The 19034-nt window shown below is 31.0% G+C and overlaps 1 protein-coding gene and 1 long non-coding RNA gene across 3 annotated transcripts in view; both read left to right on the forward strand.

Moving 5' to 3' along the window:
- The first annotated feature begins 5324 nt into the window (after window positions 1–5324).
- Window positions 5325–6601, forward strand: LOC107848627 (toMV resistant protein Tm-2 netted virescent). Its single transcript, XM_016693406.2, has 2 exons — window positions 5325–6192; window positions 6285–6601. Exons 1-2 carry the CDS (start codon window positions 5596–5598, stop codon window positions 6285–6287), a joined length of 600 nt encoding a protein of 199 aa, XP_016548892.2. The 5' UTR covers window positions 5325–5595; the 3' UTR covers window positions 6288–6601.
- An 878-nt stretch (window positions 6602–7479) lies between these two features.
- The window catches only part of LOC107847243, a 20388-nt gene continuing 8833 nt past the window's right edge, over window positions 7480–19034 (forward strand). For both annotated transcript variants that reach the window (XR_001667376.2, XR_007047122.1), the window contains exon 1: window positions 7480–7572. This is a non-coding gene — a long non-coding RNA (uncharacterized LOC107847243). The remainder of the gene's footprint in view (window positions 7573–19034) is intronic.

Consider the following 19034-nt stretch of genomic DNA (forward strand, 5'->3'; position numbering starts at 1 on the left):
TCACCTATACTTAAAGTTTCAATTTTTTTTCTTTTCTAGTTTCTTTTCTTCTTCTTTTTTTCTTTCTTTTCACCTTTAATTTACTTTTTTTCTTTTTCAATTTTTTTACTCATTTCTTATAAAAATTTTTTCTTTCTCATTTTTCATCTATTTTTTTATTTTTTATTTCTTTTTTCTTTGTTTTATTTTTTTTTCTCTTTCCCCTTTCTCATTCTTATTTCATCATTCGTATTCGCTTGAGACCTACATGGGTTAATAAATATAAGTTTTTAATTATCCCATTTAGCCTATATAATTCATAACATCTCTTATCAATTAAATATAATCCATTGTCTCACTCCTTTATTATTATTATTTTTCTATATTTTATTTCTCTTTCTTTTTTTTTTCTTCTTTTTTTTTGTTTTTTCTTTCTTTTTTCCTTTAATTTACTATTTCTTTCTTTCTTTTTTCCTTTAATTTACTTTTTTTTCTTTTTCATTTTTTTCACTTATTTTTACTCGTTTCTTACACTTTTTTTCTTTCTTCTTTTTCATCATTTTTTTCTTTTTCAATTTTATTTCTTTGAATTTTTTTTTTGTATTGCCATTTCCCCCTTTTTCATTCTTGGTTCGTCATTTTTGTTATTTTTCTTATTTTTTATATTCTTTTCCTCATCTTTTTTTTTGTCATTGCATTTTATATCTTTTTACTTTAAATTTATTTGTATCATACTATATATTTCAAATAAATTTATTATTTGTATTTGAATAGTTTAGTTGTCATATGTGCAATTTATCATTTGTATTTATAGACAAATAAATATATGAATTAAAATCAACATGGGTTGTGGTGCAGTGGATGGGGCTGCTCCACCCTTAATTAAAGGTCGAGGGTACGACCCTGGTTATGGAGAAAATTCTATTGGGAGCGTGACCACTTTAATGGGCCCTGCAACGCCCGATTTAGATTAGTCGGGGCTCCAATGCAGGCACCGGACACCGGATAAAAAATAAAAATATATATATGAATTAATTGTATTTTCTTGAGACTAAAATATATATGGCTGAGGATCCACATAACTCTCGAATTATAAATGTTGGGCGAATATAAATCAATATGTGTTTATGGTACTTTCGTTATCATAAAAAAAAAAAAAAAAAAGGAAACCAAAAATAGAAAAACAAATAAAAAAGTAGAAAGAGAGGTAGAAGTTAGAGATATAAAAGAGAAAAAAGCGTAAAGAAAGAATTGAAGAAAAAAATACAAAAAAAGATTAAAAAAAAATAATGAAAAAGGAGAAAAGGAAAAAGAAAAAAGATGATTGTGAAAACAAATATACTGAGTGATTACGATATTTTAGTCATCATCCATAATTTGTATTTGATTTAATCATGTTCTTCAAAAATACGAAAAATATAAAACATAAAATACAACCAAAAAAGAAAAAAATGAGAAAGAAGTAAAAACAAAAAAATAAAAAATAAATAAAAAAGGAGACTAAAAAGGAAAAGAAAAAAAAGAAAAAAAACAAAGGGTAGAGGGTTGAGATAGAAGAGAGAAAAAAAAAAGAAAATACAAAAAAAATGAAAAAAAAATGAAAAACTAAAGGCTACATATAGAAGAGAGATAAAAAAAATTTAAAAAGAATGAAAAAAAGTCAAGTTGATATGATATAAAAATTTTAAGTTTTTTACTTGAAAGTTAAAGTGAGTTGAAATTATTTTTATCCAATTCATATTTTACCAAATTCATATTTATCCATATTTATATGGGCGAATTACAATTCAAACCATTTTTATTCGATTCATATTTAACCCGTTCAAATTCAATTCAATTCGTCTATTTGCCAACTTGCTAGTAATATATACTATGTAGTTCTAAGGATATTACAAAGGACACTTTGGCTTTTGCATTCATCGAAAGGCCGTATGTACAATTATTAATGGGATTAATTTAATAGTAGTAAAATTAATTGTTCAACATAGATAAGTGGGAATTGATCTCAATATATAATTTGACATAGATAAGTGGGAATTGATCTGAATGTATAATTTAACATCCCTAATCTTCCAGGCAAATAGTTTAATTTGGATTCCTAAATCAAAATGTCTCTAATAATTATTACACCTCATCACCTCTTGAAAGTCAACTTCCTCTTTTTTCATTTTCTCTAGACAGAAAATATAGTCACAAATTTTTTCATATCTGTGAGAAGGAAACCGTAGATTTATTTAAAAGAAACTTTGGAGCAATTATTAACCATTCTATTTTCAACAACCAAAAAAAAAAAATCTATTTCCTCTATAAGGTTAGATTCGTTTTTTAGCTTTATATTTTTATCTTTTCCAATTTATCATTTGATTATTTGTCACTATCTTTACGTCTTGTTATAAGATATAGTCTGTACTATGACTAATACATCTTTATCTCTTGTTATAAGATATAGTCTATACTATGACTAATACAGTTACATGAATTGAACAGTAAAATACTATTTATTGTCTGCTCAGTATTGAGTTATCAGTTAATTGAATTGCAAAGACATTTTCTTATCGCTTAAATTAATAATCCGATTTGTTAAGCACCATCAACCGATTAATTAATAATGAATACCTTATTGATCCCGTTATGAATTTTAACATGTTTACAAATCAAAAAAGATAAATCAAATCGGTAACATGTAAAACCAAACTAAGTTGACCGATAAATAGCCTTAATTGAAAACTTGTAATAAGCCTTATGAATTATGACTGTGATCATAATTTTATTTTTCTTTACAAAAAGTTTCTTAACTTGAAGTACTGTATAATCCTCACAAATCAATTCAATTGTAGGTGACCATAGAATTTTTGACTAAATCTAGCAAATTTAATTTTGAAATTTTTCCCCTCAAAATTAATTGAACTAATTAGGCTGGAGATTTTCATTCTAGATCTTGATTAAAGGTTTCTTAAATTATATGTTCTGCAAAATTATTGATTGTTTGACTTATTATTTATAATATATGTGCTTATATTAACACACAGAACTTTTCATTCATATATGGAAGCTGTGAGCATTGATTAAGTCTAAGAAAACACAAAAAAATGGGTAGATCGGGAGATCGGTGGATGGTTATGCTTAACGGTTCGACTTATCAGATATTAACTTTTAAATGTACTAATCTTCTAGCCAATCAATAAGATATCGATTGGTTCAATATCATATTAACAATTATTATGCGATTATTGAATGATGTATCGACTAAATGTAAGAGAATCTCTCACTACAATATTATCATATTCAGGGTTAAATATGATAATATCAATGACTTAGGATTTATCCGATTAGAAAATGAATAATCCTCCGCTGTATCGATAAATTATTAAATTATAAAAATTTAATTCATTTATCAGTCGCTAATATAATAACTCAATATCAATAAATCAATAAATTGTTATTATATATTTATATATTAAGACAAAAGTTTCCACTCTGATATTTATATACCAAGGATTGTGTCGAGGTCCTTCTAACATGGAACAAACTTGGATTTAATTGGGCTTCAATGCTTTTGATCTGCCAATAATTTTTGTCTGTCCCACAATCAACATAAGACTACCCACACCGCACACCGCACACCACTAAAGCATTCAGGGGCCGTTTGGTAGGGTGTATTGAAAAAATAATGTATGTATTAATTAGTTAATATGTATTACAAATATCTTGTTTGGTACAATCTTTTAGTCTGTATATAACTAATACAAGGATTACTTATACTCTATTGTGTATTAAGGAATATATTAATAATACATACCATTTTTTATGTATTAGCAATACAAAGTATTTAATACATATATTAATTTATTAAATGACAAATTTACCCCTCAAAATATCTGACAATTCTTTTTTTTCACTGTAATTGCATTTCTCAATTTCATTTTCCCACCATTTTTGGTTGTAAAAAACTTCCTCTTTCTCTTCTCCTTCTATTACTTTCCATGGAAAAGAGAGACTGATTTGGAATACCATCAAAGTCTTTTGCTAAGTTCAATTATTTAGCAATTAATTGCAGAAAAATAAGTCTTTCAAAGTCGACAAATTGATGATAAAATTTAGGTAAGAACATCTAATTTTTTATGAGCTTCTTGGTTATCCATTGTTTTCTAAGTACACCACCTTTACATCTGCAATATTCACGCATATGTAGATCTGTAGATGCATTACAACCATCTATCTTATCACGGGGTTCATAAAGCGTAAGACTGTTCTCCATCTTTATTCCAATTAAAATACCGTCAGATTTATTGCAAGGCTTTTGAAGTTTCGAGAGAAGTTGAAATCGAATTTTTGTTTCTACAAACAATAGTAGCAGCCTTGAAAAAATTGGGTTTTTTGTTTCTACAACAGTAGCTGATGCTACTTGCAAAGAGAGTGTACAGAGAAGGATAATTTGATAAATAAGTATTTTTTTATAAAATTACTAATACACCTTATTCATCATTAATCTTATACACTTTACCAATCGATCAGAGTTTCACACTCTTTTCTATTCTTCATATTATTCTAAAAAAAAAAAAAAAAAAATTGATAAATTTAAATAGCAGAGTAAGTGTGAGGGTTTTTATACTTCTTTTTAAAAGAAAATAAAAAAGAAATTGGTTTCGTATAGACACGTCAGACTTCACATTTGGCTGAGTGCCAGAGTAATCTGTTCTGATATTTGTAGATTTCACTTCCAAGTTCCAACAATCATAAAAGGGCCAAGCTAGCTGCTATGGAGGATGCTGAGAGAATTCCTTCCTCTGCAGAGCCTCCCACGGATCTTAGTTATCCATCAGTTGACGAAGAACTAGTGGGGTTTGACGATCATGCAGAAAATATAATTATAAAATTGAGGAGAGGGATAATTAACGTGGACGTTATTTCAATAGTCGGAATGGCCGGGATAGGGAAAACAGCTTTGGCTAGAAAGACATACAATAGTCGTTCTATTATTGATCATTTTGATGTCCGAGCGTGGTGCTCCGTTGGACAAATATATAATGTGTGGACGTTATCTCTTGAGATTCTAAAACAAACTGGGGGCGATAGGTATGTTAATGTGGATTATCCTTATAAAGAGGTGCGAAAGTATCTTTATGGAAGAAGGGATCTCATCGTATTGGATGACATATGGGAAAACAAGGCATGTGATGATTTACAATTCTGTTTCCCTTCTCAGGAAACTGGAAGCAGAATAATGGTAACAACTAGAAATGCAGACCTAGCTCGGTATATGAAGCGGGATAGTGATCCTTATTTTCCTCCATTTCTAAGAGACAACAACAACAAACTCAGTGTATTCTCACACAGTGGGGTCTAGGGAGGGTAAGATGTACGCAGTTCATACCGCTACCTCCGAAGAAGTAGAGAGGTTGTTTCCGATATTGTAGAAGAAAGTATTTCAAGGAGAGAGTTGTCCTTTGGAGCTACGCAGTGTAGGACCACTAGTTGCCAAAAAATGCAAGGGGTTGCCTTTTTTGGTTATAATGATTGCTGGAATTCTTTCCCGAAAAAAAAAAAAAAAGAGAAGCATCTTTGTGGCTTGAGGTTGCATATGATATAGGTTCTCATACTTTAGAAGAGGGAAGCATGAAGATGATACAATCAAGTTATGACCTTTTAGCGGAATATTTAAAGCCTTGTCTTCTCTACATGGGATTGTTTCCTAAAGGTTATGAAATTCCAGTGTCTGATCTGCTCAAGTGGTGGATAGCTGAGGAATTTGTGCCAAATATTGGCACGTTGGAGCGTGAAGAAACATCAATGAGTTGCTTGAGTGATCTTGTTGGCAGAAACCTGGTAATGGTATCTAAAAAGAGAGCGAATGGTGAAATGAAACGTTGCACGGTTCTCGATCAAGTGTGTGAGTTTTGCTTGAGAAAAATTACAGAAGGAAAGTTCTTGCATCACAGAGAGCCACATAAGTTATATGAACCTGTAGATTTGAATGACCAAAGGTTATGCATGTACATACATGACTCTATGACAAGTAGTCTCAAGGAAAGAGAGTCTTTTGGAATAAGTCAAGCCTCCGTTGAGTTAATTGCTCATCCAAAATTCAGCATATCAGACAATAAGCATCTTTTTCCTTTGCTTAATATCTTAAGACTTATTCGGGTGTTACATTTATTGGATTTCTACTTGGATAATTCTTGGGCTGCTGCATTTCAGTCACTGACTCATAAGGTACCTTGCAATTTTTGTTAAAGCATTCCATTTCAAATGTTTGTCACTCCTTGTTCATTTACAAATTTTGGGGGTTCGTTCATCTTATATAGTGATGTTGCCTGCTATTTGGAAACTGGAAAAGTTGAGGCACGTGGACATAAACGAATTTCCCATTAGATGGGAAGATGGTGAGCGAGTGAAGTTCGAAGAATCTACAGATGTTGTGTTACATAACTTGAAGACTCCGGAAGATGTTAATGTCTATTTAGTTTTGTGCTTTGCAACGATACGTTCTGAAATGTATTGTCAGAGACTAAGCCAGAATCAGAAACTTATGTATTGTTTGTAAACTCTTCAAACCCTTTTTGTCATGTTCATTGTTGTTTCTCAATAGAAAACTTTGGCATTGAACTCTTTTCATTCTCTACTGGAATGCCTCTATTTGATTTTACTCCATTAATTTCTTATTTGCTGATGGAAACTATATATCCAACTCATCCCCTTGTCTCTAGGGACCTCGTACCATACAACTGAAATGATTCCGCTAGATAGCTGCCCCACTCTCTCTTTTTATAGCCTTGTGGATAGACGAAAGAAAGGAAGTCATAGAACAGTGTAATGAAGGCTCACAAAGTAGACAATAAGTAACAAGAAAAAAATAACTTCATTATATAAACGGTGCAAGCAATGAGTGGTTCTGGCGCAATCAACACCAATATATGGTTCCACTCGCTCATCATGAACAATTACAAGCTAATACTTTTGCTCACCATAGATGATTACAAGCTAATTTTTTTTCTTTACTCATCCAAAATAATTTCAACTAAGGATTTTAAGTTGCTCATACCAACGAATACAATCCAACTTTACGGTGTTTTCTTCTTTCACTCAATCTTAACAATTTCACAAGGTCATATTTCCATCTCTACTTTAGTTTACAGATTAAATTGTCTTATGATAAATGTTTATCTGCATCGGATGTTTTCACTCAATTCATTATTCTAACTTTAGTTGATTAAAATTTCAAGTAAAATTACATACCTCTTAATCATTGATTAAGAGATAACTCATAGAGAATTTACATTCAACTTACAATGATTAAATGATTTAACAACTAACCATGGTTATTTATTAGTGTATAAAAGTGAATATGCAAACACAACCATGTTTGGGTTAGATCTAATTAAAAATTAATATTTTAATATGGTCCAATAAAGGAGTGCCACATGTATTTTTATGAAGTCAACCTTGCCAATTATTTATTGATCTTTCTGCTACCATTATTCATTCATAAGTCCACAAAACTTCTTTTCCAAATTTTTATTTCTGTGATAGGAAAACCATAGAGTTAAAAGAACTTTTGGAGCAATCATTAATCTCTCTATTTCCCACTATAAGGTGTGATTTCTTTTTAGCTATCTATTTTTTTTCTTTTGATATTTCTCATTTGATTATATTAATACAATAATCTCTCTTTCTGTCCATCTTTACTTATTCAGTATATAAAAAGTAATTATCTAATTTTACTTATTCAATTTAAAAAGTTAAGAGATAATTCACTATTTTATATCTTATTTTACCTCTTTTATTAAATTTTACATTCATTTCTTAATATTTAGATGACTTGTAATTAATCGATGATATATTAAAATTATTTTTTTATTTATTATTTCTTAGATGATGTGTCAAGTCAAATGGATAAATAAAAATAAACAAATCAAATAGAGTAGCATTTGGAATCTTTACATGATTACTCATAGTGTAAGAATCAGCAGCAGTTAATTTTATTTTGCCTTCTTTAATATTTTGGCTTTGTAAAATAATATTCCGGTCCTCTAGCTTTTGAAAGTGAAAATGAACTACCTTGATCTTAAATAAATGGCCAGAAATAAATAACATCATTGCATGTATATTTTAAATGTCTAAAATAGCCCCTAATTATCATGGATTATAATATGTTTTTTTTAAAATGATTAATAAATTAAGTAATTGTATTGTTTTGTATGTAAATTTAAGTTCTCATTCATATATTCTTTTTTTTTTTTTTTCAGAATCTCATTTTGCTTCATGGAATATTCTTTTGGTTGAACTATAAATTTATCTTGATCTATCTTGTTACTAGTATTATTGAAATTTTACTTAAACTAATTAATTTTTGTAACACATTTTATTATATTTTTATGTCAATTTTACATACTTTAAAGTGTGATTATTTTTTAAATTTAGTATGAAAATAAAATGTAACAATTTTATAGGATAGTATATTTGTCGGTGATATAATATTTTAAGTTTCTGAAAATCACCTAAAAATGTTAATTGAAGTGATTTTTTTAGTCTAGTGCAAAAGATGAATGCATATATATTAATAGTATTTCTTTACCTAAATATAATTAGGTAAATCAAATAAATATTCGTTTCCAAACAATATATTGGATAAATTGAGAATGCTTATGATGTTTACCACATTATATAGGAGAAGTTACTAATTTTCCTTCTATAGTGAGAGTTATTCCTAATTAGATACGTGAATCAAAGTTCATGGACGGATCAAAGTCAAAAGATAAATTAAAGTTGTTAGTTATAAGTAGACAAAGTCAAGATATAGTTAGATGAAGCCGTACAAACTCTTGCAATGAAAAGATCTCAAAGCAAAATCTTGAAATTAAGTTTGATCAAATTAAAGAAATCTTTTGGTTATGGAAAGTAAATAGTCAAATAATTTGCTAACTAAATCTTTTTCCCAATCACATATAAGGTAATACTCTCACTTTTAAAATACCATTTATTTAGCTAGATATTTCTACATGATTATTCATGGTGTAGGAATCAGTAACATTTAATACCATTATTTTGAATATTAAATTTCTTAAGAACACATAATAAATTATATTTGTTCAGAATTATTCCATTCCTTTCATATTACTTGGTGTTAATTTAAGAATTGTATTTTACTAAACTAATATTATTAATATAAGGTATAGAACTTATTAAAGTGGATAATGTAAAATGAAATATCTATGAAACGAAAAGGGAGTAAAAGTTCGAGGAATTCTCAAAAATAGCACTTTTTTGTTGCTGATTTACGTGTACATCGGTCGATTCAGTTCATTTTTATATGTTATTGGTTTGGTTTATCGATTTTCGATTTTTAAATATGTAAAATCAATAACCAACCAATAAGATATTTTCTTATCGGTTCGGTTTATCGGTTTTTGGTCCTTAACAGTTCGATTTTCGATTAAACCAATAAGAAAATACTCATAAAATAGAAATAGTAATAACTAACATAAAAAAGTGAAATCTCAGTTACCACCAAAATCCTACGCAATGCATTTTAGTTTACAAGAATCTTCAAACTTGAATTGAATGTTGGTTCGAAAAAAAACTAAATCCTAATTGTTGGAAGCTACTAAATGCTTCAAGCTTTCTAATACGATAATACCCGAGCTTTATATTGTTACTTTGTTTCCCTGAATAGGTTAATACTTTGTGAATAACTTAATTGTGAATAAATAGTGCCTATATATAGACAGAGAAGTAATATATATATTTATGTATATAACATAAATAGGGATAAAACAATAACTTAGTGTATCCTTATTATTAACCGATAATCCAATAAGCTAAAACTGAAATCAAATCGTTTACCCAATAAAATATTTTATAAAACCAATAAAAAACCATTAACCCAATAACCCAATAGAATATGTAACAATATTTTTGATAATTACTCTATGTGATAACAGTTTTGAAATTCACTTTATTATATCTAATAGTCATGTATAAAACACTTGAAATCTAAAACAGAAAAGAAATAAAAATTTTTTTGATCAAGATGCAACCAAGTAATGCAAATTTACTAATACCATTTATTTTCAAGTGTAACACCCCTTTTTCGCCCGAAGGAATCGAGTCGAATAGTTTTTTCAATTAAAGTGACGATATTGAATAGGGATTATTTTTAATAATAGAGTCACCACTTGGAATTGAGTTATGGTGTTCCAAGTCACCTTTTTGAATCTCTAATCAAAAGGAAATGACATTTTTTATTGGTCTGCGAAAACAAAAGACCGGGTAAGGAATTCTGTTGACCGAAGGAAAGGTGTGAGGCACCCCTCGAGTCCCGTGGTTCTAGCACGGTCGCTTTATTGACTTATACTTAACTAAAACTATTTCGAAAAATTGTGTTAAGACCTAAATTTGCTCATTTTATTATACCGAAAACTTGTGTATTATCTTATATTAAATAAATCGTGAAAGTTTAAAAATATTTATCAAGTTAATTTTTTTAAAAATATTTACCAAGGTGTATTTTTTTTTACATCCTTGTATTTTAAAATGTCTCAAAAAGATGCATACGCCGCATTCTTAATTGAGACGAATATTTTGAAAATGTCTAAAATTTACGTAACGTTAAAACCTTGATTTGTCACTTGTAAACTCATAACAATTTATCTATTCGAAATGCTACTTAATCTTAAAAATATATTAAAGCAATATTCAATTAAAATAATTAATTAATTTAATAACTAAATTCTATTTATAACAATGAAGTAAAAATAATAAAATAATAAAATAAACAATCTACTCTTACTATTTTGAACGCCATGATACAACAGTATTAGTTTTCAATTAATCAGTTAAATAATATTCCCTAAAACAAATAACTGTCCAACTAATCAATCTAATTTTATAAGAAAATAAATAGAAAGAAACAGTATTTACTTCTCCGCTTCAATTCTCGTCTGTTTGTCGCCGTAGGGCTGCCAGTGGCACTATGACAGAGATGAGAAGGAGAGTGGTTATCCGACGTAAATTTGATCGGAATAAAGCCAGCGATGCTATTTTTCGATAAATTTTACCATAACAATGACCAAATAATGATCGTCGCTGGTCGGATCTGATTTTTTTATTGGCTTTTTATTTGGTGAATTTGGATGGATTATCGGCGGAGTGTCACCCGTTTTAATGGGTTTGCCGATGAGAAAGGGAGAAGAAGAAGGGGACGATGGTGGTGCAACTAAGCTTCGTCGGTCGGTGGTGGAAGTAGGTGGCAGCGACGATGGTTTTGACGAGGTTTCTGACGACGTTGGTTTGGTTGAAAGTCGTCGGAGTTAGGGAAGGGGAAGGCTGTCATGGATTCCGGCAATGGGTGTGCCGGCGATGAGCATATTTGTATGCATCAGTGTGTTTGGGCATTTTTCATATATTTTTTTTTTCTTTTGTTCTAAATTTAACTTTACAATGTCAATACACAGTATTTTAATACCCAATACATCTGTACCAATATATATGAATATCCGATAATTCAATCGTAAAATTTATAATAACAGAAAATTTACGTAATCAATCAATCATACGGATTAAATATTGCATGAGATCACTTGAACAATTCATTAAAAAATTTTACAAAAAATTTACAACACATATAGAATAGGATCAAAAATAAAACTTGTATGTCAACTTAATTGAATATGAAAATAAGATGTTATCACCAGAAACTCGAACGGAACTCCAACTTCAAACTACTTCTTTTCTCTCTTTTGTTTGATGTTTTGTTTTCTTAATTTTTCACTCTATCTCAATTCTTTTCTCTGGTTTGTTTTCTTTTCTATTTTTTTGCTTTTTGATACTCACTTTTTTTTTTCTTTCTCTTCCTTTTTCAGTTTCTGATAGTGTCTGGTGATTATCTGTACGTAGTTTTCTAGGAGCCTTAAATAAAGGAATTGTTTTGGAGGAAACAGTTAGGGAAACAGATAAGGGGGAAAAAGAGTTGGGTAGTTGCGTTACGATTCAAATTTTGATTTTTGATTTTTTTAAAAAATTTTTAATAAATAAATAATAATAGTAATAGTAAAAGAATATTAATTAATTAATTTTTTAATTTATAAAATATAATAAAAGTCTATAAATAATTGAAACAAATATAAATATATTTAATATAATAATAAAACTACAAGTCTATTTATTAAAATAAAAGGAAAATATATATTTTTGAATTTTCATATTATATTTAAAAACAAAAAATAACAATATAAATATAAATAAAATATCTCAAAAAGTAACTTTACTTATTATTTTTTATTTAATTTGAACTAAACTTATTAAAAATGAAATAAAAACTAAAGCAAATATTGGACAAAAAATAAAAATATTTAATGCCGACAAATAAATTAAAACTCAGTGAGGGTCAAAAATCACGTGTCTATATTTTGCCCCTCTTTGTTTGAGATCTCGAAGAGTTTTCATACAAAGAAGTAGACAAATGTATAATTTTTGATCCTCCGATTAGTTAAAATGTGAGGGTAAAATAAAATAAAAATAAAAGATGTGACCGAGTCCTGGTTTTGGACTGCCTACATATCCCGAGTTATAAGGGAATCAGGTCACTTGTAGTTCAAAGGTAAAATTGTGAGAGAATGAGTTAGAGATTGAGTGAGGTTCCATCGAGTTTCCTGTTGACGACTTCTCCTTTTACATTCACATAAATAAAAAAAAAATTGAAGATACAAGTAAAAGATCCTATTTATTCAGCTATTTTGGAATCTTGACTTGAATCTTCATGACTTCTCAAATGGTGAGATAGTCGTTATTCTGAATTGAACTTGAAACATAAAATGTTCCTCATCATTGGCTTTTGACATTAGAGAGGAACTTGACAATTGATTTATTTTTCAGATTTTCTTCTGGTTTGGACTTGAAAATCTCCACCTTATTCTTCAGGCGGGCTCCTGACGTGCAATTGATAATTTTCACCCTATTTTTCAGGTGGGCTCCTGGACTTCCTTTTTTTCACCTTGTTCTTCAGGCGGGCTCTTGACTTGTTACATCTTCACCCGGTTCTCCAGGGCTTCTGGACTTCCTTTTTCTTCACCCGGTTCTTTAGGCGGGCTCCTGGACTTTCCTTTTCTTTCACCCTGTTCTTCAGGCAGGCTCCTGGACTTTCTCTTTCTTCACCCTATTCTTCAGGCGGGCTCCTGGACTTCTTTTTTTTTTTTTTCTGATTTCAAATATGTTCCTAAACTCAAAATAAAAGGTGATACAGAAAAATAACATCCCTTTCTTCGGGAGGGTCCTAGACACAAAGGAAATTCCCATTCTTCAGGACGGTCCTGAGCAAAAAGTAAATTTCCATTCTTCAGGAGGGTCCTGAGCATAAAATAAATTCCCATTCTCCAGGAGGGTCCTGAGCACAAAATAAATTCACATTCTTCAGGAGGGTCTTGTCCCATTCTTCAGGAGGGTCCTAAGCACAAAATAAATTCTCATTCTTCAGGAGAGTCCTGTCCCATTCTTCAGGAGGGTCCTGAGCACAAAATAAATTTTCATTCTTGAGGAGGGTCCTATCCCACTCTTCAGGAGGGTCCTGAGCACAAAATAAATTCTCATTCTTCAAGAGGGTCCTGTCCCATTCTTCAGGAGGGTCCTGAGCATAAAATAAATTCCCATTCTTCAGGAGGGTCCTGTCCCATTCTTCAGGAGGGTCCTGAGCACAAAATAAATTCTCATTCTTCAGGAGAGTTCTGTCCCATTCTTCAGGAGGGTCCTGAGTACAAAATAAATTTTCATTCTTGAGGAGGGTCCTATTCCATTCTTCAGGAGGGTCCTGAGCATAAAATAAATTCTCATTCTTCAAGAGGGTCCTGTCCCATTCTTCAGGAGGGTCCTGAGCATAAAATAAATTTTCATTCTTCAGGAGGGTCCTGTCCCATTCTTCAGGAGCGTCCTGAGCATAAAATAAATTTCAGTAAACATGAACAAATTTTGTCCCAATTTGCATTAGTAAATTTTGCGAGTGTCATCATATCACATCTTTTGAAAAGTACAGTAAAGAGTGTGAATCAAAGCCCTGCTAAAGAAATGCATCTCGTCAGAGTAAAATTGATGACCGAAATTAGAAAGTGTGTCTCCTAAGAGTTAAATTGAAGGACTCGACTAGAAAGTGCATTTTCTAGGAGTGAATGTTCAAGTTAGGAAGTGTTTCACCTAACAAATGAAAACTGATTTATTCAGACTAGGAAGTGCGTTTTCGAGGGGTTAAATAAAAGGACTCGACTATAAAGTGCGTCTTCTAGGAGTGAATGTTCAAGTTAGGAAGTGTTTCACCTAACAAATAAAAAATTGACTTGTTCAGACTAGAAAGTGTGTCTCCTAGGGGTTAAATAAAATGACTCTACTAGAAAGTGCGTCTTCTAGGAGTGATGGTTCAAGTTAGGAAGTGCTTCACCTAACAAATGAAAAACTGACTTACTCAGAATAGGAAGTGCGTCTCCTAGGGATTAAATGAAATGACTCGACTAGAAAGTGTGTCTTCTAGGAGTGATGGTTCAAAGTAGAAAGTGTGTTACCTAACACATGAAATTTGACATACCCTAAATAGGAAGTGCGTCGCCTAGGGGTAAATGATGATGAGTTTTTACCATTATTGTGATTACTAAACATGTGTAACAATATTACCTCTTGTATTTGCGAAAATCAGGAATTGGATCTTTCTGATGTTTAGGCTTTGAAGCCTTTGATTTGAAAGCAACATGTTTTTGTTTCATATAAAGAAAACTTTCTAATTTAAAACACGGTGGTTGATTTGTGGAATTTGGCCATTAAGACGATCTCTTGCACTTGTCATGCTCAGCTCTATTGCAAACCATTGATAGGTATTGTTGACTTGTTGTAGTATTGACCCCAAATTCTGACTACTAAAACCTTTTGACTCAAATCAGGTTTCTTTTGCATGATGTCTCTAGGTTCAACTTCAAATACACCCTTTATACTTCTATGAGTCTAAAAATTATGGCGTGACAAGCATTCTTGAACATCTTACTTTATTTTGAAGCATCTTAACTTGGTGCTTCAGCCCTTTGTTATTCTTTGTGCAATTGAAGGAATTGGTAGCAAGTTTTGAAGTTCTTTCTCACTTGTCTTGACATAAATTTGACTCAAAATACGTGAAAGGTAACGATATTTATTTTTATTCGACGACAAAGACACAAATTCAAAAAATAAAAATAATAGTAAAAAGAAAAAGAAAAAGACAATAGGCATCTCCTTTTTTAATAACATAAAAAATGTAAACTTATCTATGTGTGGTAGGTGATTCCAGTGATTATGATGTGCATTTTGGATTACACAACCAGATTTACCCATACTAATAATTTTCAACTTCTACCCACTTATTAAATTTAAAATGGAGCCATTCTTGAACATGCTTTATCCATATCACAACCCTTCTTCGGTTAGTGACACCTCGATGGGTTTTTGCCAACGAGCCGATTTCATTTTCATCATCATTTTTTTTAGCTCACCGTCGCCTTATGGTTCCCAAACGGGTTTTCACCAATAAGACTCTCTCATTTTTTGTTGTTCTCATAACTCATTGTCACCTTATGGTGTCCACAATATGAAACCTCATATACTCATACATGTTTAGCCTTGACATTCTCAAAGATTGATCTGAAGGTCTTTCTTTGGTTGTAACTTGGCTTTTGGATAGGGTAAGAAAGAAAGGACGACATGAGGCTCAAAAATATACATGACATTAGGTGAAGCATACAACTTTTGAAATTGACTCTTAAGGAAATAAATTTTTGCCCCAGTTTTATTTCATACTGGGTAAATTGAATTTCTTTTGGTTAGATCGAACCCCAGAGTAGGGCCGCCTACTTATCTTGTCATAGCAAGAATCAGGTCAAACCTAGTTCAAACATTTCTTTTTGCTTGAATTTGGATTTTTGATTGATTTTTTCTTTTTTTTTTCAACTTTTTTTTAATTCTATTTTTCTTGATACTTTTTTTTCCGACTTTTTCAAATTCTATTTTGATTCCAAAAGAGGGGTACGAAAGAAAATAACATTAAAGCTCAAAAGGGGTAACAAAGGATGACACAACATTTGGGTAGTAGAATGAAATGCCTTCGTCATATCAATCCTTAAAAACACAAGTACATAACATGTAATCTGAGAGTAGAACATGAAGATCATATGCATTTTTTTCAATATTGATCGTGACTAAGCTCATGCACGTGCATCGCTTATTTTAAGCTTGTGAAACGTACACGTCCACTTATGTTGTACTTTTCTATCGATGGGTGACTCGTGCCCTTTTGGAGCTAACTTCCTTTTGCTTTTCCTGATAGTGAATACTATATATCCTCCGATCGACCCCATTCAAAATTGTCGAATTGAATCTTCCTATCGATGATCAAATTATTTTCTGATTCACAAAGTGATTGCCTCAATACATTCAAGTGAGGTTGTAACTATGTCCCCAAATACTTGAACACTTTACTTATTTTCTTATATGTTTTGCCCCTTCAACTCTATCTTCTTGGTCAAATATTTCAGGATTAGATTGGATTTAAAGATTAGTTTGTGAATTCAACACGCATATCACATCACTAGAATCACCGTAGAAAGAGCTCTCTAAAGAAAAGGAAAGACAACTAAAAAAATATACAATAAAAAATAAAATAAAAAGGACACTCATTTGTTGACATAAAGATAGAAGGATTTGAATAGAAATGATAATAAAATAAGATAAAATAGATCCCAAATTTCAACCCTAAAATAATTCGGGTAGTAGAAAGAGAAACAAAACAAACTACCAAAAATTCTTTCTTGTGGAGAGAAAATTGGCTTCTAAATTACCGAACTTAATTTTCGCCACTTATTTGCACGTCGGCCTTAATGGATTCTCCACAATTATTGCTACATCATCTTTTTTTCTTTGAACTCAATCATTTTGAATTTATCACCATCAAATCCTCTCCAAAGTAAACTGTCAACAATTCCTCTTTCCCCCTACTCTTCTTAATTGATTTCAAAACCTTTTTAGATGAGTCAAAGGATCACCATGACTCTCTTACATGTCCAACTTTGATGTTTTAGACTTTAAAGGCAAGTGAACCTTATAAAACATGTATAAATCCTCGTAAGAAATTCTCTTTTTCTCTCTCAGTATTTGCATGTTTCTCATATTTTGCTCCAAATTTCTCACTTTTCAGATCATTCTTATTATTCCTCATTTCTAACAATTTACACCAACTCATAACCCTGTATCATTTTTCGTGGGTCATCTTACTTGTTCTTTGAACATGGTGTTGTATTGGTGAGATGTCAACTTAGCCACAAACCAACCACTTTAACACTATTTTGATTTTGGAGAAAATTAATGTGTCAGAGTTCAAAATTTTTCTTTTTAAAACAACCGAATCCATGAAGGACTGCCTATTTATCTCATTAAGATGAGAATCAAGTGTGCGTAGTTCTTGAAAATTATGTCGTACAAAACTCAGCTTCAAGACCCCTAAAGGTTCAGGGCTATTAAGATTTATATATATTATTTATTTTGTAAAAACTTAGCCTCATGATCCCTAAAGATTCAGGGCTATTAAGATATATAAAAATTGGACTTGAGGATTATAAAAATAATTATGAAAATAATCATATTTTTGAAACATTCTCAATAAATCTATGAATAATTTTTCAAAAGATAGGTTCGTATCCTGGGAAGGACTTCCTATGTATCTCGCTAAATAGTGAGAATCAGACCCTCGTAGTTCATAAAAACCTTAAAAGTATATTATTCTATGTTTAAAATTTTCCTTTGAAAAATAATTCAATAATTTTGAGGATAATATAATCTTTTGCGTTTTAAAGTTTCCTGAAAGCCGGTCAACAATAAAATAAGCCTTCCAAATAAATGTCAAAGAGCGCGTAGGATGCACATGTTGATCTTTATAAAGTAGGTCACCTGTCCTAGACAGGTTTGGCCCCTGTGCCGAGTCCCGCTAAGTCAAATGCATATGATGCAAATAAAGCGGTACCTAATAGGGATAACCAGATTCTGAGTTTTCAGTTTTTCTAAGTTTAAACCTAATAGAGATAGGTGTCTAGACTGGCTTACTCGAGCGGACACTCGAGCCGGGGAGGGAAAACTTGGTCAGTAGCAGGGCAACACCGCCTTCGTTGTCGATCCGAACCCCGCCTAACATGTGTGACTATATCCTTCACTAGGTGCCTTGACACTCCGGCTATCTCAAAAAGAAGGTGGGATGCATATGCTGCATTCCCTCTATCCTATTTCAGAGACTCAGAGGGGATACGCGAGAGAAGACAATATATAATACAGTTCAAATAATATCAAAGCGGTAAATAAGCGACAAGTAGCACATAAGGCCAATAAACACAATATCAACAATAATTAAAGTAAGTATAAGTCAATATAAAAAGCTTGAATTCTTATTATTCCCCAGCAGAGTCGCCAAAGATGTCACACCCCTTTTTCGCCCAAAGGGATCGAGTTGAAGGATTATTCCAATTAAAGTGGCGATATTGAATAGGGATTATTTTTAATTATAGAGTCGTCACTTGGAATTGAGTAATGGTGTTCCAAGTCACCTTTTTGAATCCCTAATCAAAAGAAAATGACTCTTTTTATTGGTCTGCGAAAACAGAAGACTGGGTAAGGAATTCTGTTGATCGAAGGGACGGTGTGAGGCACCCCTCGAATCCCGTGGTTCTAGCACGGTCGCTTTATTGACTTATACTTAACTAAAACTATTTCGATAAATTGTGTTAAGGCCTAAATCACTCATTTTATTATACCAAAAACTTGTGTATTATCTTATATTAAATAAATCGTGAAAGTTTAAAAATATTTATCAAGTTAATTTTTTAAAAAATATTTATCAAGGTGTATTTTTTTTTACATTCTTGTATTTTAAAATGTCTCGAAAAGATGCGTACGCCGCATTCTTAATTGAGACGAATATTTTGAACGTGTCTAAAATTTACGTAACATTAAAACCTTGATTTATCACTTGTAAACTCATAACAATTTATCTATTCGAAATGCTACTTAAT

The sequence above is a fragment of the Capsicum annuum genome, chromosome 11 (genome assembly GCF_002878395.1).
Source record: "Capsicum annuum cultivar UCD-10X-F1 chromosome 11, UCD10Xv1.1, whole genome shotgun sequence".
Lineage (NCBI taxonomy): Eukaryota > Viridiplantae > Streptophyta > Magnoliopsida > Solanales > Solanaceae > Capsicum > Capsicum annuum.

Bases quoted from the DNA above. Each gene is read 5' to 3' on its own strand.
- LOC107848627 (XM_016693406.2), top strand. From the start codon at position 5,596: ATGAAGATGATACAATCAAGTTATGACCTTTTAGCGGAATATTTAAAG.